Here is a 21,332-nt window from a genome sequence, read left to right as displayed (position 1 = left end):
GTACCCCTGAGTCCTCTATACAGTGACTGCTGTGGTACCCGAGAGTCCTCTATACAGTGGCTGCTGTGGTACCCCTGAGTCCTCTATACAGCGGCTGCTGTGGTACCCCTGAGTCCTCTATACAGTGACTGCTGTGGTACCCCTGAGTCCTCTATACAGCGGCTGCTGTGGTACCCCTGAGTCCTCTATACAGTGACTGCTGTGGTACCCCGAGAGTCCTCTATACAGTGACTGATGTGGTACCCCTGAGTCCTCTATACAGTGACTGATGTGGTACCCCTGAGTCCTCTATACAGTGACTGATGTGGTACCCCTGAGTCCTCTATACAGCGGCTGCTGTGGTACCCCAGGAGTCCTCTATACAGTGACTGCTGTGGTACCCCTGAGTCCTCTATACAGCGGCTGCTGTGGTACCCCTGAGTCCTCTATACAGTGACTGCTGTGGTACCCCTGAGTCCTCTATACAGCGGCTGCTGTGGTACCCCTGAGTCCTCTATACAGCGGCTGCTGTGGTACCCCATGGGTTGCCGCCCCCCACCCTGGTGACTGGGAAGGTGGGATTATTTTCCCATGCTCCTCTACCAAGGCACCTTGCTAGCCAGGTGTTACCAAGTACGACCTGTCCTTACTGAGAAGTTGGTGGACAAAGCATGTGTCACCTGACATGGCATGTGCCGCTGTGCCCCGCTCCTCCCGTCTCTTCCTGTTCTTTCGTTAAACAACACTCGAGCCCACTCACTGTTTGGCTGTGTCACCTCAAGACCTTTGCTTATAGTGCTGCTCCAGTTTCCATGCCACTGATTCCTGCTTATCCTTAAGATCTCAGCCCCTAGGGAGACCCTCCTGAAGCTTTGACCAGGTTCCCCCTAAAGGTCCCTGGACCCCCTATTGTGACATTTACCGCATAGTTAGTAAGGGGATATGGAAAATAAAGAGCGCTCTGTAATGCTACCTTAGTTATCATGTTGATTCTCCCTGGGGTCTCTCCTGGAAGGACAGCCTTCGACTTGACCTTAGCAGGCTCCACATGGGCATCTGATCACGTGTGTTCACACATGGGCATCTGATCACGTGTGTTCCTTTCCCCATAGGCTTTTGCAGTAGGCAGGGAAGGTGATTCTTGCCAAGAATGCCCGAGGTAGAAAGCACCACTCTGGTAGTCCTCTGCCACCAGGGTTGGCTGTTGTTGCTGGCCACCCATCTGGCATGTCTACTCTGAGTCACACCTCCTTTTCGGACAGAGGAGTCCTGCTCTGTAACCCACCAGAGAGTTGCTTTGGAAAAGAGGTATCAGTGTTCTCTTGAAAGAGAACTGTGGCACATTTCAGGCTTCCCACCTGGTCTCAGTACTCCAGTCTTCACACATTATTAAAGACCGTGTCTTCTGGGTAATGCTCTTGTTTGGAGGCCTCTGAATTGCTCTGTCTTAGTGTGTCCTTTGGGGTGTGTGTGTGTGTATGTGCTCGTGGTCACAAGTGCATGTGCAGTATTAGTTCAAAGCTATGACCTTCTTCCAGCGGGTGTGGGGTCACAAATGTTGAGGCTCAGTTTGTCTCTGTGATTGGTGGCAAATTCTAAGTTGACTTCCATGAGTTGATCTCACCAAGCCATTTATCCTTTTCAGTCCCATCCTTCTGTGACTTTTGGTAGGTCATTGTAATCATATTATCAGTTAGGTCTCTCCTGATGTATCTCAGAAGGTCCCATTGATGTGCCGTTTGAAATCACAACTGATCAGTGTCAGAGAGATGCCGGTGTTTCCGGTTAGGGGTCAGCGAGACTGAGTGAGCAAACTGTCCCAGTTGACAGGTGGTCCTGCTGCTGAGGAATTGTGTTTTCTCCTCTCCCAGCCCCTTCTTGTTCTGTGCACAGGGCCCAGTGACTTCTCCAGTTGAACAGACACACTTTCCTGTGCAGTCCTGGCTGCAGCCAGGATCCCCCTTCCTGGTTCTCTGATCCTCCCATTCAGCCCTGTGAGGTGTGGAGCCAGGCAGGGACGATGGAAAAGCTGCTGTTCCCTTTCCTCTGTCACATGTGCCATGTCACTTTCCTTCTCGGAATCTAACAGCCCCACATTTGTATCTACTGCTTGTTCTATCAAGAATGGAAAGTTTCTTCCCAGGCCCGGCAAACATAAGGCCACTGTGAGCCTCGGGCAAGGGTCCAGGCCTTTCCAGAAAGCCTCCTTCCCTGGCACACCGAGGAGCACTGCTGATCGGAGGGCAAGGGTCTGCTTGTGTTTAGTTATGCTGTCTCTGCTGTTCTCTGACTTCCTCCTCCTCCTCCTCCATTATTCCTCTTTTCTGTGAAAATGCTTTTCCTGTCTAAGATCCCAGTGGACTCCCAACACCTCCTTAGGCTAGGCCGTAGCAAGGTCATTGTTAGAGCAGATAGATGAGGAACTCACCATAGTGAGTTAAAAGTGTTAGACTACGGACAGAATGGGCATGAGTCTCATAGGGATCAAGATCACTCCAAGGTTACTCTTTTTGTGGCTCTTCTGAATCTGTGACTTTTCTTGGACACTGACTACATAATATGCTTTGGGGAACTACTCACAAATGTACACAGACATAAACCAAGACACGCATCTTGTAATTATTTACAATCACAAGAACATGAAATTATTTAAATAACTGCCTGCCAGAGGAAGACTCCTTAGATTCTTAGAGGTGTACCCATGCAGTAGGACACAGTGTTCATGAGAAACCATAAGATAATCTAGAGGCGGTGACTAGAGAGGTGCCTGTAACATACTGATAAGTGAAAAAAAATGTCGATTTATATTTGCATATCATGTATACTGAATATGTGTGTGCAGCCACAGAAATGCCTGGAAGTATAAACTATACACTAGTAACAAATCATGGGGTTGGAATGGGGATGGAAGGTGGAGTAGATATTTTGCTTTTTAGTTTATGTAGATTTGTGAGAATTACTATTTTACAATCTTATAATTTTAAAACAAGCAATTACTATCACTTAGGCAGTAATTGATACAGTAATATCACTGACTTACCGATAAGATTTTTTTTCTTTTCTTTATTTCCCTTTCCTTCCTTTCTCCGGACCCCTCCCCTTTGTATTGTTGAGAAAAGATTTCATTCTGTAACCCAGGCTGACCTGAAACTCATTCTGTAACCCAGACTGTCCTGGAACCCAGGCAGCCCTCCTGCCTCAGCCTCCAGAGTCCTGGAGTTACAGGCAAGTTTCACCTCATGGTTAGATCTGTGCTCCTTTCGACTTCTGGTGTGTGTGTGTGTGTGTGTGTGTGTGTGTGTGTGTGTGTGTGTGTGTGTGAGGGAGTCGTGATCAATTCTCCTTTATTTTAAGAACCACAGAAGTGTTCTTCTGTAAGACTCTAGCTGATGTATGCAAAGGTCGGTTTTCAGTGTTCTGGTGTCATCCCAACTATGTACCCCTCGTGGTTCTGGGCTTACTGCTTATCCAGAGGAAGGGAAATCACTCACAAATTATATTTTGTTATAAAAATTAAACATTAGATGATAACTTGATTTTTTCTTTTATTTATTCTTTGACAGTTTCATACATGTATATACTGTGTCTTTATCATATCTGCCCTCCCGTCTCCCCTTCCACGCTTACCAAACACCTCCCAGCCCATACTCCTCTGGCTTTTTAACTAAGTCCAGTTAGTGGACTTCTGGAATGTTAGCTGCTGATAAATGTTGAAAACTATGGTATTTAAGTTTGATAACAAAAAAGGAGCAATAGTTAATATAGTATGAGGGTCCTCAAAATGTGAAGCCATTGAGTTCACTGTACTCATATTTTCTTCCTTCCTTCCTTCCTTCCTTCCTTCCTTCCTTCCTTCCTTCCTTCCTTCCTTCCTTCCTTTTTTTGAGTCTTACTGTGTAATCCTAGCTGTCCTGGAACTCACTCTGTAGACCAGGCTGATCTCGAACTCCCAGAGCTCCGCCCGCCTCTGCCTCCCAAGGGCTGGGATTAAAGGCGTGTATGCTAGTGTGCCCAGCTCATGTTTTCAGTTTTAATCCAAAACCCAAGTTACTTCCTGTCAGCTTTCTGGAGGGAAAATAATGTTTTTGTCAATTTTATGTGACTTAAAGATTTAGAGGATTGAATTATTTCTATTATTGTGGTAGTTTAATGTCATTTTTTTCGTGTAGATGATGAATATTAGCAACTCCAGATGCCGTAATGTCTGTGGCAGTGAACCAGAGGTGAACACAGTAGAGAAGCGGTCAGTGTGCCGATGTTCCTGCCCCAAAGCTAGGTGTTAGGTGGGCTTTTGTGGGAGGCATGCCTTGACTGGACTTTAGCTCTTTGGTATGAGTTTACAGGATTGAAGTTAAGACACTATGATGACAGCTGGCTGTAGCTCTACACAGTGGAGAGTAATTTCTACTCTAGTGTTGGATTATATAAACACTTTGTGTGAAGTACAGTAGTTTTCCTTTTTTGTGATTCTGTGGATCAAACCCAAACATGCCTTGTGCATGTTAGACAAATGCTGTACCACTGAGTTACAGTCCAAACCCTCTAAAGAACGTTTTGTGGTTCTGGAGGGATGGCCCAGTCTTGAGATGCGTGCTGCACAAGCATTAGGACCTGGGTGGATCCCCAGCACCATGGTTTTTTAAAAAGAAGTTGGGCGTGGTGAAATATATCTATCATCCCAATGTTGGAGAAGCAGAGACAAGAGGATTTCTAGAGACTGCTGGCCAGCCGGCCTAGCCTAATGGTGACCCACAGGTCCCAGTAAGAGACCCATCTCAACGAACAAGGTAGATGACTCCTGAGGAGTGACACTGGAGATTAATCTCTGACCTACACACACACTTTTGTGGGTGAAAGAGTTTTGTCTGTGTAGCTAAGACTAACTGTGGTTTCTCTGCCTTGGGATGCAGCAGGTGCTCTGTGGTTGTTTCTCTGCCTTGGGATGCAGCAGGTGCTCTGTGGTTGTTTCTCTGCCTTGGGATGCAGCAGGTGCTCTGTGGTGGTTTCTCTGCCTTGGGATGCAGCAGGTGCTCTGTGGTTGTTTCTCTGCCTTGGGATGCAGCAGGTGCTCTGTGGTGGTTTCTCTGCCTTGGGATGCAGCAGGTGCTCTGTGGTTGTTTCTCTGCCTTGGGATGCAGCAGGTGCTCTGTGGTTGTTTCTCTGCCTTGGGATGCAGCAGGTGCTCTGTGGTGGTTTCTCTGCCTTGGGATGCAGCAGGTGCTCTGTGGTTGTTTCTCTGCCTTGGGATGCAGCAGGTGCTCTGTGGTTGTTTCTCTGCCTTGGGATGCAGCAGGTGCTCTGTGGTGGTTTCTCTGCCTTTTGATGCAGCAGGTGCTCTGTGGTTGTTTCTCTGCCTTGGGATGCAGCAGGTGCTCTGTGGTTTCTCTGCCTTGGGATGCAGCAGGTGCTCTGTGGTTGTTTCTCTGCCTTGGGATGCAGCAGGTGCTCTGTGGTTGTTTCTCTGCCTTGGGATGCAGCAGGTGCTCTGTGGTTGTTTCTCTGCCTTGGGATGCAGCAGGTGCTCTGGTCCCTCCTGGTGTCCTCTCCAGCCAGCATCGGGGACAATCTTTGCTGTGAGCTTGTGTTGTTAGGGAGGCAGAGTATCTGTTTTTGGAAAAGGGACCCAGCCTGGCATGGATCTGACTCCAAAGTGCCTGTGGAGTCTTCTTTGAATATGAAGCCTGGAATGATGGTACTCCAAACAGGTGACCCCTTCAGCATTGCTCGGACTCTGCTCTCAAGGGAGGAGCTGTATCCCAACTTAAAGGCAACACCCTGTGTTCCTTGGGATTTGTCTGTACCATGCCTGGTACCCAAAATGACCCTGGCTGTCTCTGAGCTCTGGCACCTGGCGTACCTTGGTGAGTCCATCAGAAGAAACAGTGTTGCTTATCAAGTTCTGGGGTGTTTTTGTTCCGTTTTTTTCCCTTTAATCTTTCAGAGGCCCTAACTTCTCCATCCATAGTTCCTGACATGTTTCTCATTGTAATTTGAGAAACGAAGGGATAACTTCATGAGGAAATGTTTGTGCTTGTGCTGAAGCTGTAGTTACGTTTGTAAGATTAGACTTACTCATTACCCCCAAACACAGGCAGATTTCTGGCCTAATGGTATCCAGGTATCTCCTAAAATATCAATATGACTAGTTTTCTGTTTATAAATAAAAATTATTTTATTATTATTTTCTATTTATTTATTTATTATTTCTATTTATTTATTTATTTATTCAGGTTATCAGACTTGGTAGAAAATGCCTTACTCGCTGCATCATCTTGACAGCCTAGTTTTATGGTCTTTAATTTGAGCAAATCCACATTTGGTGGATTGTGTTCAGATTGCTTGGAAACTACTTTTGGGACTCTTTAAATCCTCTCCTCATTTGTCTACCTTGGATGGATTTTTCTAACAACAAAACATTACAAATCCCCCCCGAAACTCCCTTCAGCTACGGACTGTGGTGTCCCACAGGCGTCCGTCCGACCGGGTTCAGTGGCTCTCCATTTCTCTTTCCCAGTGCTATTGCCTCCATCCTGCGGGCCTGGCTTGACCAGTGTGCGGAGGACTTCTGGGAACCCCCTCACTTCCCTTGCCTGCAGAAGTTGCTGGAGTATCTCACACGGATGATGCCTGGCTCCGACCCGGAGAGGAGAGCACAAAACCTTCTTGAACAGTTTCAAAAGCAGGAAGTGGATCCCGACAGTGAGTACCTGTTTGGTCCCAGGTAAAACTAGATTGGGCTTCTGCAGTGTGGAGGTTCCCCATTTGTTGGCTGAGTAAGAAACCCTGGTACCCTCAGAAAACTGGGGTAGGTGTAAAATGGTTGAAGTGTTAACTTCAGAACCTTATAGTTTTAGAGTGAAAAGAGAGATTTTCAAAACTGGCTCCAGAACTTTACAGATTAAATTGTGAAGCCGACTCAGAGGAGCGAAGCCGTTTCCCGGGGTTCTTCCCGTTACCAAAGATAAGAGTTTCCTTGACTTTTTATTTTTCAACTTTCGCTTGTCAACATGGGCCATGCTAAACATGAACTGGCTACTTATTCTCTGCCTAAGATCTCCTATCAGATGTAAACCTGTCACAAACAACCACACCATCAGGCTGGCAAGGATTCAAGCCCATTTCCCTCTTTCAGAAGCTTGGAGGGGTGTTTCTCCTTTGCCCTAGAAAGCATTACTGTAATGTGTTCAGGCAGCGTAGATTACTGTCATCCACTCTCTCTAATGGCCTCATCAAAGGAAGTTTCTGAGGCTGTTTTTTCCTACTGGAGGCTGACCTCTGATTTCCAAGGACAAATGCGGGGGCCACTGCTGCTGGCCATAGAGTGTTTGGACTGCCAAGCTCTAAAGAAATTAGTCAAGAGGTTCCATCAGGTTTCCCGAGTGATGAGATAGCCTTTCACTGCGGTGGCCGGTAACAGTTCCCATGGCAGCTGACCCACTTGGAACTTCTGATGGGCACTTCCTTGAAGTAATGCCTGATTTCCTCAGCGAGGGAAAGGAAATGGGTCCTAACGTAGATAAGGGATGCCACCCCAGAGCCAAAGAAAACAGTAACTCCAAATTCTACTCAGTACCTGTTGAATGGTTCCTATGTACTGGGGACCGGAGAAGGGGAATGCAATTGCATCATTTGGCTCAGATTGCCAAAGGCTTTGTATCTCAGATGACTTCATCTGCCGGGAATGCTTGAATACCCGGGAAGCTCCAGCTGCCAGACCTCAGCTCCCTTCAGGGCCTCCGGCCCAGCTTTGTGCTGGAGTGGAAAATGCTGTTACTGCTGCTGCACTGGAGCCCAGCTCTCCCCACCGGGGCCGCCTCTGGCTCCATGCCTAATTGGGGAACCAGTGGGACCAGTCACTGGCCGTCTCTGGCTCAGGGACTGGAGGCCAGAGCTCTTTTGGCAGGCAAAGGCAGGGATTAGGGAGGTGGCCTGACTTCACAAAAACTTTTAGGCAATACCCAAGAATGAATCTTTTCCAAAGTATAGGCAATCGTTATCAAGAAGGCTCCGGGCCCTGTTTATGAAGTTCAGGTGTCCTTCCTGAGTAGGGGTGTTGGGAGCTTGGTTCCCTTGTGCCCTACCCCTCAGGTCACACTAGCGAAAGTAGCAAGTTCTCCTATGTGTTTTCAAAAGTAAAACTGTGCTTAGAGTTTTTACATATCCCCTGGAGAGAGTCAGGTTCTGGAACAGGGAAATCATAGGTCAGCTCCCAGAGAGAAAGGATTATATACAGTCTTCACACAGAGTTACATTCTAGGTGCATACCAGACTTACAAAAGCTTGAATGAATGAATGACTGACTGACTGACTGACTGAATGAATGAATGAATGAATGAATGATGTTAGTCCTTAGCCTGTACTCTCCTTGGCTGGAGCAGGACAGCCTCTGTATTGTTTTACAGGTATTGTGGTACATTGTAGCTGTCGGGAGGCATGGAAGGCCCCTTTGAAGTTTGATTGGCACATCAGACTTCTTACTTCTCCACTGAGTGAGAAAGTACCAGAGTTGAGTGGAGGGAAAGTACTGGGGTCAGGCTAGCATCCTGCACAGGGTGGGATTTTAGCTCTTTAATTGGTACTTGTTTGTATCCAAGATAACAGGAATAGGTAGTGCTGCCCTCCTACCTTTTCCAGACCTAACCCAACCCTTCCACATCAGAGCCTTCAACTCTGAGGTCCAGTCCTGAAATCACAGCCCTGTCACCAGAGTGGGCAGGTAGCACGTGGTACCTGACAGGGAAAGTGATATAGATCTCACTTTGGGCTCCCTGTTTCTCAGAGGTAGCTTAGGAGAAGCTGCATCGATTTGATGATGTTAGATGCCTAACAGCGTCCATTCTAAAGAGAGAAGGGCTTAAAATGTGAACATGCTGAGGGAGTGGTAACACAGAAGGGAATTCCTGCCAAGATGTCATCGTGTGTGACTAGGGTCCCCCTCCCCACCCCCACCCCCACCCCCAGAGCAGTGGCAGGCTTGACAGGAAGGAGAGTGAGGGGTGACGGGAATGAGGTTGGGAAACAGCTCAGGAACTGAGAGAAGATTCCAGTAAGGGGACTTGCAAGTGGAGGCTGGCGGCTCTTGCAGCGGGCCTCTTCAGGAGTGATTAGTGGGTAGTGATTTTCTTTGACTTCTTCAGGCTATGACCCTTGTAACTTTCTGGTGATTGATGATCAGCTATATAGGGTTCCAGTGAATTTAGTTAAAATTTATTTCACACTTTGTACTCACTCAAGGTGGAAGCTGATAGAAACTTTGAAAGTTTGAGGCTGCGAAATGTTTTTGAAGTTCTATGGGTCTCATGCGCATCTCTGAAACCCAAATGGCCTGTCCTACCCACCAAAGCCTGGCCTGCTTCCTGCTCAGTCTTAGGCTCTGGTTCTGAGTGGCCCAACAATCAAGGATTGTGTGGCTGGGGTGAAGGTATTAGCTCGGTTAGTCCCGGAAGTGACGATGGAGTTGGTGGGAGCCGAGATGAGGGGTATGTTCAGCTTCCCTTCTGCAGTCTTTGCCTAGGCTAGCCTCTGAATGACTTCTCTGGGATAGCTCAAGGCCTCTGAGCTTAATAAGAAGGAGTACACAGGATTGGACCCGCATTTTGCTCCGCTATATCGCTCTTGTTCATTTCTACCTGTGGTTTTCTGAAGAGTTAGTTCTCTTCTTCCTGAAAGAAGGAAGTGTAGCTTGACGCCATGAACAAAGCCTTATGTGGCACCCCTTTACTGATTGTTTCCCCATTGTGGACAGATGGACTTCTCAACACCAGCTCCTTCAGCCTGGAAGAGGAAGAGGAACTGGAGAGCGGAGGGTCAGCAGAATTCACGTGCTTCTCAGAAGATCTGGTGGCGGAACAGCTGACCTACATGGACGCAGTAGGTCTCTCACTGAAAACATGGAAAACAATACCAGTGGCCCCAGAGGGCAGCGGGCAGCACTGGGGAATGTGCTGGAGCTCCTTTTGAGTCTTTGACTCTTTGAGAGTCTGTGGCTGCAAAGGGAGGAGAGTTAAGATGCTATGTGAATCACTCCTGTGAATAATTCAAGCCCCAGCTCTTCTTGCAGTCCTGGGTGAAAGTGCATGTTCCTCGGCGCTCAGGTCACAGAGGGAAGTAAGAATTCTAATCCTAGTGAAACAGAATCTACCCTGTTCTGTGGGTATTTCTCTCCCTTCGGACTCATAAATATTTCAAGAGCCGAACTGTTTATTTGGAGGATTGTAACAGGGTCAAAGCACAAGTTAGGATGAAGTAAATTCATTGACTCCACATGTGACCGTATCTGGCGGCCTGTTTCCACGTGCGTTTCCTGCACACTTGAAATTTGACTCTTTCTGTGTGCTGTGCATGCTTGATGGTGTAAGTCACATTTCAGAGCTTCACGTATGCTGGAAAACATAGTTAAAGAACTAGCGATTACCGTGGTGGTTTTACTCTTCTGCACTTAACTGAGCTCTGTCACTCACGCAGCATGCGAAATGGCCAAAGTTTCCGTCTAATGGGAAAGCAAATAAAGTTTGGAAAGTAGATCAGATAGTCTATATAGAACACATGCTGGGTGGAAAGTAGATCAGATAGTCTGCATGGAACACGTGCTGGCCATCTTTCTTTATACCAGCTTTTACACATCTTATATTGAATTGTACAGCTGATCTATTCAGCTGTGGTGGTGTTGTCGTACAACTGATGGGGTAAGGGAAGGATGAAAAGTATCTTACTTTTATTGCTTTAAGGAAAAGACCTGAAAACCAGGTTTTAGTTCCCCCATTCTTCTGTGTCGTATGTGAGGTTGAATTTCTCCCCCTCTTCTGTTAGCTTCTTTCTCGGCTTTGAAAAGCGAGAAACAGTTGCACTGAAGGCTGTGGCATGTGCTGTGTTTACGTGCCCTTCTTCTCAGGTGGCCTGAGAGCATCTGTTGGCGTGGTGGACCGCCTGAGTGTCCAGGGCACTCGGTCTGAGTGGGAGTTAAAATAGCCATCGCCTCTCTTCGTTTTTGATCAGCAGCACAGATCTTCATAGTGTTACTTGACTTTCTGTGCAAGCTGTGGAAATAAAAATGGCTTTGGTTATTTTCATTTTGGGTCAGTTTTTTTTTTCCTCAGTTAAGCAGATTCAAAAGATCACGTGGGGTCCAGGTGTGGTGGTGCACACCTTTGATTCAAACACTGGGGAGGCAGAAGCAGGTGGATTTCTATGAGTTCAAGGCCAGTTCTAGGACAGCCAGGACTACATAGAGAGGTCCCTTTAAAAAAAAAAATCCAAAAAAAACCTCCCAAAACATAAACACCATGCAGCAAGTCAAGCAGAAAAAGATGATTTATCCATTCACAAAACACCGATTTACAGAAGTCCTAGATGACATGTTGTGTAAAGCATCTGTGTTTTCTTTAATGTCAGTTCTTCTTTTGTTTCAGCAACTATTCAAGAAAGTAGTGCCTCACCACTGCCTGGGCTGCATTTGGTCTCAGAGGGATAAGAAGGAAAACAAACATTTGGCTCCTACGATCCGTGCCACCATCTCTCAGTTCAATACCCTCACCAAATGTGTCGTCAGCACCGTCCTGGGGAGCAAGGAACTCAAAACCCAGCAGAGAGCCAAAATCATCGAGAAGTGGATTAACATCGCTCACGTAATTGTCTTATAAAAAAATCTTTGTGTTTGGTAGATGGCCTTCCTGAGGCCCTGTGACTTCAGACCTGAGTTCTCAGACAGGAATCGCACTCTGTTGAGGCCCAGAATCTAGTCTATTGGAGCTGCTGTTCACACGCCACGTGACTAGCATCTAACACCGTGTGCAGAAAGGCACCGTCACCAAGTCATCGCTCTTCTACTGTATGAGTTCCTAATGTGTTTGAGTTCCAGTATTATATACTATAGGGCTATAGCAAGGTAGACCACTGTTGATTTAGCGGGACAGGAGTCGGATGACCCCCACCTGTGCAGGAGAGGGGTCAGCAATATGAATGCTATAGATGGGGAGGGAGAAAAGTTACCGCTGAGTCAGGTGATCAAGGAAGACCACAGGGCTGAAGTCAGCTTTCTCTATTGAAGGGTAGGATTCTAGATACTTGAAGATGAAAGCTTTCTCCTAGGCAAGAAAGAGCTACAGTCAAATGAAAAAATGGTTGTGAAATTAGTTGATATATAAATACCCTATTAGTCTATCGTGTTCTGGGCCATGGTTGACCCTCAACCAAAACAGAACACATTTTGCTTCACGTCCCATTAGACGTATTTTCCCACCATGCCTTGTTTATAGGGCACACCGCCTGAATCTTTCACATTTTCTTTTATTGTTTTTGACCAAAAAAGTGAAGCCACAAAAGTTCCAGAGAATTTGCCCCTTTTTGAGTCTTTAGGATGGCCTGTCACCCCACTCATGCTAGTGTCTGAGAGAAATAAGCAATAAGCAAAACACGGGAGTTGTAGAGAACTTACATCTCCCCTGTTCAAAGTCAAACTTATTTCTCCACAAAAAGTTTTGAGGGAATTTGACACTAGCGTGGGGGTGTCTCTTTCTTCTTAGAATTGTAAGAAAATATTTTTGCCACAACATTTATGTCTCAAAACTAATGGTCTTTAGGCCCGAATTCCTTGACCTACTTAGACAGCCAAAACACAGCATCCCTGTGTGTGGCGTAGTGTAACTCAAAGACTGACTTTGGTTGAAGTTAAATATAGATTGTGTTTTTATATGATAAAAACTCTGTGGATAACTCATCCCATAGCCTGTGTACAAAACCAGGAGTCTTTATCCTTGCTGTGACAATAGGCTTTTCCCCAGTGTTGAATGTGTTATGTCTCTTGAAATCGTGTAGAATAACTTCATAAAACGCTGAAACTCACAGGTGGTTTTCTGCCAGGATTTATTTTATTCTTCACTCATTAGTCACAGTTGATTTCTATTGAAAAAAAAGATTGAAAAATGATATTAATTTTACATGTAGAAGCGATCCCTGACCTAATATGGGTGTGTTTTCTTGGCCTGGCCTCTGGGCTGCATTTTTGGTTTTGCATTGCATCTTTTGGAATACGCCTCCTTTTCTGGAAACATGACTGGGTGCTTCATGTGTTCCCTGAAGCCCTTAGCCTCAGCCCGTTACTGAATAATGCGTTCCATATGTTTATTACGATGGACGTGATATATCAAGGCCTGGGTGTCTTTATTTATTGCAAGTTTCCTGATTTTTAGAGCATAACTTTGGGATGCTGAACCTTTGTTGAACCGTGCTGTCAGTGTGGTTTCCAGACAGCAGCAGCTCTATGCTCTCTCCCTCCCTCCCTCCCTCCCTCCCTCCCTCTCCTTCCTTCCCTTCCTTCCTTCCTTCCTTCCTTCCTTCCTTCCTTCCTTCCTTCCTTCCTTCCTTTCTTTCTTTCTTTCTTTCTTTCTTTCTTTCTTTCTTTCTCCCATCTCACCTTCCTCTTTCCATCCCCCTTCCCTCTCTTCCTGCTTCCCTTCCCCTCTCTCTCTCTCTCTCTCTCTCTCTCTCAGTAAAGGCGACATCAGGTCATTTTTAAAGGCTGGGCATGACTTTTATGAACTACATTGAAATTGACCCTGAAGAAAATGTTTGAGGGTTTAGTTGGCATGCAGGATTTTGTCATGCCAAATTGGAGAGTTCTATGTTTCCTCCATAGTGCAGATCAACAGTACTAAGCAAAACGATTCTTGAAGCAATTTGCGTTTCTGCCCAACTGCTCTGCCACGTCTTCCTGAGGTGTTCTCCCTGAAGCCAAACATGCTCACACAGGGTCCTCAGTTGTACATCCTGGAAAAAGTGCACTCCTGTGCACTCCTGTGTAAAATGTCCCCTCTGACATTTACCCAGTGTGGTCACCCCCAGGCCAGCCAGCAATGAGACCCTCTCCCTACTGTTTTGTAGGGTTTTTGTTTTCTGCCTCCAGGGTCACTGACTACCCACATACGGGCTTGGCGCCTTATGGTAGGATACATTTAAGCAAGGAGCCTCTCTCCTTGCCCAGAAAACACCCAGAATCTTTCCTGTTCTCTTTCTGTTTTGTTTTAAAACACTGCCAAAATGAAACTTATTTTAAAAGCCTGAGTTATTTTGAAAGCATTGAAGTACCAAGGTGTTTCTGAATGTTTACGATTGTGGGACAAGCCAATTTGAAACCAAATGAATGTGTATAAAAATATCCCCCCTTGGCTAAGAGCATGAAAGCCCAAGTTCAACTTGTGGTGAAGTTTTATTGCCAAGTTATATACACCTCGCAGGGCACGAGCTCTGTGTACCATCTGAACTTCTGTGGCTGCTGCCCAGCTCCCCCAGAGCCTACAGGGCACTGTGGTCCTCTGCATGGATTCCTAAGGCGTGTGTATGCTTCCTGCAGAAGAAAATGGCTTACCTCCTCTAGTTGTTTTTACTGGGAAAGCTGGAAGCTATAAAACTGTAACAACAACGCAAAAATATATTGGGGGGGGGGAACAAGCTTACCGTGCCAAAATCTATAAAGTGTTTTGGTGACTGGGGCGGGAGGAAGGAGCCACTTTTTGATGTCCGGTATTTATACAGCTGCCTATTTAGTGGTTAAGAATTCATAGCAGCTGGAATACCTCTAACACAGGAAACCAGCAGCCCACTGTAATACTGATATTTAAATGCCTTTCATGTCTTCTTCGTCACTCCCCATGCAGGAATGTCGAATCCTGAAGAACTTTTCCTCCTTGAGGGCTATCGTCTCTGCACTGCAGTCCAATTCCATCTATCGGCTGAAAAAGGCTTGGGCTGCTGTCCCAAAGTAAGTCCCCCAGCGCCTGCTCAGGTTTTTTCTGCCTGGGCGACCGGTTGCCACTTCCGTACTGTGGGTGCTTACCGTCAGAACACATATTATGTGACAAGAGAAACATATTAGGAACCCGTGTGTGTTCCAGGAAGGGTGCACTAATGAGTTTCGAGGGAGGGCTGCTGCAGGAATCACACCGATTCTCGGTGTGTGCCAGAACCGTGATTATCAACCCTGGGGATGATTTGAAGGGTGTGTCTGGATGTTGAGGGATGAGGTTGTGGAGGGATGAGGTTGGGCAGTTTGCGTGACTTCTTGTTATTTTCCAGCCTCATTCCAAAGCCCTAAGCTGCTCCAGGATGTGAGGGGTAACATGTGCAGTTGGGACCTTAGTTATTAATGGTTGATAGGAAGCGATTGTGTCCACTTCTGCTTCAGCATATTAAAAGCTGTCTTAGGTGAGGGGCACCTTTCACGGTGCCTGACTGAGATTATCAACTACTAACAACTATGCTATGTTTTCTTCATACTTCTTGGTCTGACCTTTGGAATAACTGGTAACACAGTGTTATCTTATTCTGTCACTGTTGCTGTTTCTGCCACTTCTGGAACTTTGATTGTGGACCAGAGACTTTTTTTTTCTCCCAAGGAAGGGACAGATTGTTCCCACATTAATTCAAATTTAGAGGGTGTCTTAGTTAAAGTTTCTACTGCTGTGATAAACCACCATGACCAAAAGCAACTTGGGGAGGAAAGGGTTTATTTCACCATACATTTACAAGTCCATCATCCAGGGGAAGTCAGGGCAGGAACCTGGAGGTAGTAGCTGGTGCAGAGGCGATGGAGGAATGGTGCTTACAGCCTTCTTTCTTGTACCATCCAGGATGACTTGCCCGGGATGGCACCCCCCACCGTGAATTGGGTGCTCGCATATCTATTATCAGTCAAGAAAATGCCTCCGTAGAATTGGCCTGTAGTCAAGTCTATGGGGGCATTTTCTTGATTAAGATCTCTTCTTCTCAGATTATTCTCGCTTGTGTTAAATTGACATAAAAACCAGTCAGCCTAGAGGGTAAGCCTTGTGTCGTGGGTACCAGTTGGGCTAGCTCCATCCAGATCTTCCCAGGTTTGAACTAGTGAGGCTGTCAAGGTGTATCAGGAAGTGTGGGAACTGCCTGTCTTCCCTGTATGCAGCGTAGTCAGTGTTGAATGGAGGGAAGTTAATGGACTCTCTAGCTATGGCTGCCCTACGTTTGTGCTCGAGCTGCAAGCCCTCCATGCTCAGTTCCATCATCAGCCAGAACTGATTAAACCCTGAGCAACTGACAATGTTTGTGTTCATAACTTGTCTGGTAACTGCTACGAAATACCCGACCAAAGCACCTTAAGGAAGAAAGGATTTATTTTGCTTTACAGTTCTAGAGGATATAGTAGGCGGGGCAGTAGGGGCAGGAAGTGGCTGGTCACCTTGTATCTGTAGTCAGAAAACAGAGCAATGAATGCTCGTACTGAACTTGGTTTTTCCTTTTTGTTCAGCCCAGGACTTCAGCCTGTGGAATGGTACGGCCCACCTTTAGGGTGGTGTCGTAGTTACTGCTCTGTTACTGTGAAGAAGAAAGCAATTTATAAAGGAAGACATTTCACTGGGGGCTTGCTTGCTTGCAGTTTCAGAGGATTAGTCCGTGGTCATCATGGCGGGGAGCATGATGGCTGGCATGTGTGGCTCTGGAGCAGTAGATGGGAGAGGGGGGATTGCATCTGGCATGGGCTTTGAAAGCTCCAAGCCCACCCATAGTGACACACCTCCTCCAACAAGACCACACTCCTAATCCTTCCTACACAGTTCTGCCAACTGCGGACCAACCATTCAAATGTATGAGCCTACGGAGGCCGTTCTGGCTCAGACCAGCACAGGCGGGGGTTTCCACCTCAACCATATCTAGACATATTTTTAGAAATATACTCAGAGATATATTTCCATGGTGATTCTAACCACCATCATGCTAGTCAATCCTATAAGGGCCCACATCGGCAAACCAGAGTATCCTAAGTTTATGCTGGGAAATGGGGTGCCAGGGGACTCAGGCTTACAGATGAGATGAGAAACAACTTTGATTGGTTAGGTAGTTCTTTGATGCTTTAATAAGAAGGAGTTAAAGTGAATGATAGTCCTAGCACACGGAAAGCAGAGGCAGGTGGACCTCTGTGGGTTGGATGCCAGCCTGACTGATATAGCAAGTCCCAGGCTAGCCAGGGCTGCATAATGAGACCCCGTCTTACAAAACAAATCTTTTTTTTTTAGGTTTTTCGAGACAGGGTTTCTCTGTGCAGCTTTGCGCCTTTCCTGGATCTCGCTCATCTAGACCAGGCTGGCCTTGAACTCACAAAGATCCTCCTGCCTCTGCCTCCCAAGTGCTGGGATTAAAGGCGTGCGCCACCACCGCCCGGCTTTTTTTTTTTCCACCCCCCCCCCCCCCACAAAACAAATCTTAATGTGCTTTGAGTTGCAGAGCCGTAGGAACCCAAACCTCCTGCACTGCGAAGCTTCAGCTGTGTCAGACCAAACGTGGAAGCGAGGCTCCCAGGCTCACGGCACTTTTCTTGACAGGCACTCTTGGTTTTCTGCCCCCTCCCCATTTTCACTGTTTTCAGGAGTGCCTATAACTCTGTATGAGAGAGATTAGTTGATTCCTTTCCTCGGAACATACATTTAAGGAAGGATATACAGGTCCTAAAGAATCACTGGGTGGCAGTCCCTGGTAAAGCAGGAGGGGAAACCAGAAGCCTACATCCTCCACCCCTTGACATCCCTTCCCTCCCCCATTACTATTCCACATAAACAAAGGAATGGTCAGATGTTAAAATCCAGCCTTGTCTGACGGCACTGGAAGATGACTGTGGCTTTCATTGCTGGTTGACTAGTACAGCCCTGTGGAAAGTCGCCCAGCTAGCCCAGGGTTTCTTCCGCAGCAGGTCTCAGTCTTAAACGACATGTTCAAAGGCTAGCGCACACGGGGGCTCGAGAGCTGAATGGTTAAGAGCAGTCCGTGCTCTTGTAGAGGGCCCAGGTTCAGGTCCCAGCACCCACGTTCATTTGTAACTTTAAGTCCAGAGGGCCACGTGCCTCTGGGCTCTGAGGGCACTGCACTAATACGCCTCACACACAGACACACATAAACACATAATGAAAGTCATACAAACAAATCTTTAAAATAATTCTCTACAGTACATGTGTGTTAGTTTCTTGGGTTGCCAAAGACAAGATCCATTCTTTCAGCTAGCTTTTAAAACAACTTTTCAAAAACAAAACAAAACAAAAAACAAAACAAACAAACAAAAAAAACCTGAATCCTGTTGGACATGTGTGATTTGTTGGTTGGTTTATGTTTTAGAAAGGAAGCCAAAGAATATCACTGAAGCCCTTTCCATACCAGTTTTATGTGTTCTCCATGGCTAAATTCAGGGAGGTGGAGTTAAGATATCTTGTTTAGTAACCACTTTTATTATAATCCTTTACATTTCTAGTTTTCAGTAGACAGAGGCCGCCTACTTATTTCTTTCTATTGAAATACTTGCATAATTAAGGTCTTAATTGTTTTCTCCAAAACAGAAATAGCTTTCATGGTTGGGTATACAAATATTATACTTACTGTAATGCAAATAAGTCTTAATAATGGCCTTTTTATGATAATAAAGATGTTGTATACGTGGGGATTTGGCTGCTAATCATTTGCGGCCTTCAGAGTCATCCATTCAGTGACTGTGGAAAGAGGTGTATACAGACAAGCAGGGTGCTCTTGGGGGAGTGCCTGGGAGGGGCATGGGCCTCATAGTGCTTTACATGTCATGCTTCAGTGGTTTTCCTATGTACAGATGAGAAAACTGAAACATAGCAAAGTTAAGCAACTTGTCCAAGATCCTCAGTGAGGAAGTTAGTAGGTTTGAACCCGTCCCCCATGGCTGTAGAACCCATCGTGGTTCTCCCAGTCCACTCTGACTCTGAGAATAGGAATACGGGCCCAGGATGCAGAACACCTGGGTTCTGTGTCTGCAGCTCTCAGCAGTTACTAGTGAAAACCAGGGCAAACACGGCCATGACATCCTTCCTTCTAAACTTAGGTGTCTGGCCAAGATGACCTCTGCAGGACTCTGTGTATTATCAAGATAAATGCTTTTTAAACTAACGTAAGGGAACATCTCTCTAGAACTTGATGCCTCAAGTGAATTATCATTTTTTAATTAAATGTGGTAGACTTAGAACAGCTCCTCCTATCACTTGGGTAGCCGTGTTCATCTTTTACAGAAGCTGTCTGCATGAGGACACTCATTAGCTCCATTTGTGTTACATTTCCCACAATCCTGAGGTTCAAACGGTCTTTTGTGGCACTGCGTACTGAAGACAGCTAAGCTTAGGTGTCGGATTTTTGCTATCTGTTGTTTATTTTTTCTTTATCTTTCTTCATAGGGACCGAATGCTGATGTTTGAAGAACTTTCAGATATCTTCTCTGATCATAACAACCATCTAACCAGTCGGGAACTGCTAATGAAGGTGAGGCTCCTGGGCAGCCCTGAGGGGACTCTGGGAAAAGCGACTTGGAAGCTACTTACATCCCTTCAGCCTCCCAGGGAAGCAGAATTTTTATCTTATATACAGTCTAGGAAACATGGGACTGAGAGAATTCAAAGCCCAATTGAGCTTTCTCTTTCCACCTTTTCCTTCTTCCCACCCACACAATTGAATCAAAACCAGGGTTCATATGTGTACGTCTTTAACAAGCAGCTACTCAGCGCTGGCATTTGTGTGAATGAGAGGCCTTGGAATAGTCCTTCAGCAAAACAGCTCTTATAATGACAGAGGCCAGCCTGCAATCCCACATCCTTTTTTTTTTTTTTTGACCAAATTGCACAATATTTTTCAGTCAGCAATGTTTTATTGAGCACCAGATAAGTGGCGACGCCTGAACTGCTTGCTAGGCACAGGGACAGCCTGGCTCACTCTGCTTCTTTAGAAATGTGTCGAACGCCTAGTATTTATAAAACATGGAACTTGTCTTTAGAAATATGAAGATTTATAACGCAGCCTGTGTCGAGGAGTTCACCGTAGTTGAGGACTGTGGACACTATACAGTAATTACCCACATAAAGACAGGTAACTGTACACTCACTAGGGAGTTAATACAGGCCAGGTACTATCTTCATAGCTGTCTACCATCTCAGTTTTGTCTTCTTTGTTTTATAGAGAGCCAAGACCCATAGGTGGATGTAGCATGGCCCAATCCTAAGCTACACACCTAACAAGTAGTGTAGCTGAACTGTGAATCCAACTTAGAGACAGTCAGAGACCTGTGCTTTGTTTCCCTGATGCCTGGTGCAATGCCTTGTGTGACGTACCTACACAGAAACTGTTGTTTGACTGCGTGGATTCGTGGGCTTGTCAATCACATAACTGTGTTTTTCCTGCTCTGGTTCCTTGGAGTAGATGATGTAGGGTGGGCAGGCAGTTTATGCCGGTGCCCGACTTTGGCTTTGGCTACCTGATGAACTGCACACTAAACAATGATTCCTGTGACTGTATTACTCCTTGTTTATGTCTTTCTAGATTCGCAGACTTTAAGTGGAAACCCATCTGGCTGGAAGGACATGGCTTAGCGGCCTCCCAGTCTGCAACACAGAGCTAGACTCACTGGAGCCACGCACTGAAATCCCAATAGCCCTGAATCATCCTTCCAAGGCAGATAAATTGAATTGTGTGCAGCTCATTGCCTAGTGACAGTCTTCTGGCTGAAACCTTAGATGCAGGCTATATCTAGACATTAAAGATCCCATAAACCTTTCTCAAATGGAGACATCCACCTCAGTACTCTGAGTTAAATGTCACATAAGGCTCCAGTCCCAGTGAACTGAAAAACTTGGCGATGAGTTCAGGTGGCCTGTGCATTGTCATGAATGCTGGTGGAATGCTTTGGGCAGGCCATGTGTGTGTGTGGATCCCTTTACCATCATCTCTGTTGATCATTATTCATGTGAAGTGTATAGTTCTGGGTGTAACTTCTCAACACAGTTGTAAATAATGAGATCAAGGTACTTAAGATCTCAAAATAAGTGCTAAGAAAAACTACTGGGCCCTGTCTCTAATATGTTACTCCTAGACTTTGCTTTATAGTTGGGTAATCTTAGTTTAAAACGACCTGTCTTCTACTTCTGGGTGAATGTAACATGCCACTTCTCTACTATTATGACCCAGACAGTATAATACTTAGTAAACATTGTGGTTTTCCTTCTAACTCTTGAGAAAATATTTTTTTAAATTTCTTTTCAAAGACTGTCTTAAATTTATGATTTTTAAACCTTATGATTTCTGAAACTTAGAATAATTACAAATCATTGAATCTATAGATTTCAAAACAACAGAAAGCAAAATACCACCAAATTGTGGTTCTTGTGACTCTTGGTGGTTGACAATTATCTCTGGTTGCTTTAATATAAACTTCTTCTAAAAAAAAACCTTCACGAGTCTGGCTCTGGTGGAAATGAATGGTCAGTGAAATGCTACAAGATGTTAATATCAAGGTCAGAGCAAGAGGCCATTCACACTGCAAAACCCCATCCAAA

The 21,332-nt window shown here is 45.8% G+C and overlaps 1 protein-coding gene across 3 annotated transcripts in view; it reads left to right on the top strand.

Moving 5' to 3' along the window:
- Rgl1 (ral guanine nucleotide dissociation stimulator like 1) overlaps window positions 1–21,332 on the top strand; it is a 265,779-nt gene that overhangs the window by 215,572 nt on the left and 28,875 nt on the right. For all 3 annotated transcript variants that reach the window (XM_052737182.1, XM_052737180.1, XM_052737181.1), the window contains 5 exons: window positions 6,494–6,678; window positions 9,725–9,849; window positions 11,388–11,603; window positions 14,631–14,734; window positions 19,185–19,269. In XM_052737182.1, the coding sequence (XP_052593142.1) occupies window positions 6,494–6,678; window positions 9,725–9,849; window positions 11,388–11,603; window positions 14,631–14,734; window positions 19,185–19,269 (715 nt within the window). The remainder of the gene's footprint in view (window positions 1–6,493; window positions 6,679–9,724; window positions 9,850–11,387; window positions 11,604–14,630; window positions 14,735–19,184; window positions 19,270–21,332) is intronic.

This window comes from Peromyscus californicus, unplaced genomic scaffold (genome assembly GCF_007827085.1).
Source record: "Peromyscus californicus insignis strain IS unplaced genomic scaffold, ASM782708v3 Scaffold_14__1_contigs__length_90479793_seg_2, whole genome shotgun sequence".
Taxonomy (NCBI): domain Eukaryota; kingdom Metazoa; phylum Chordata; class Mammalia; order Rodentia; family Cricetidae; genus Peromyscus; species Peromyscus californicus.
This window is presented reverse-complemented; position numbering and strand designations above follow the sequence as displayed.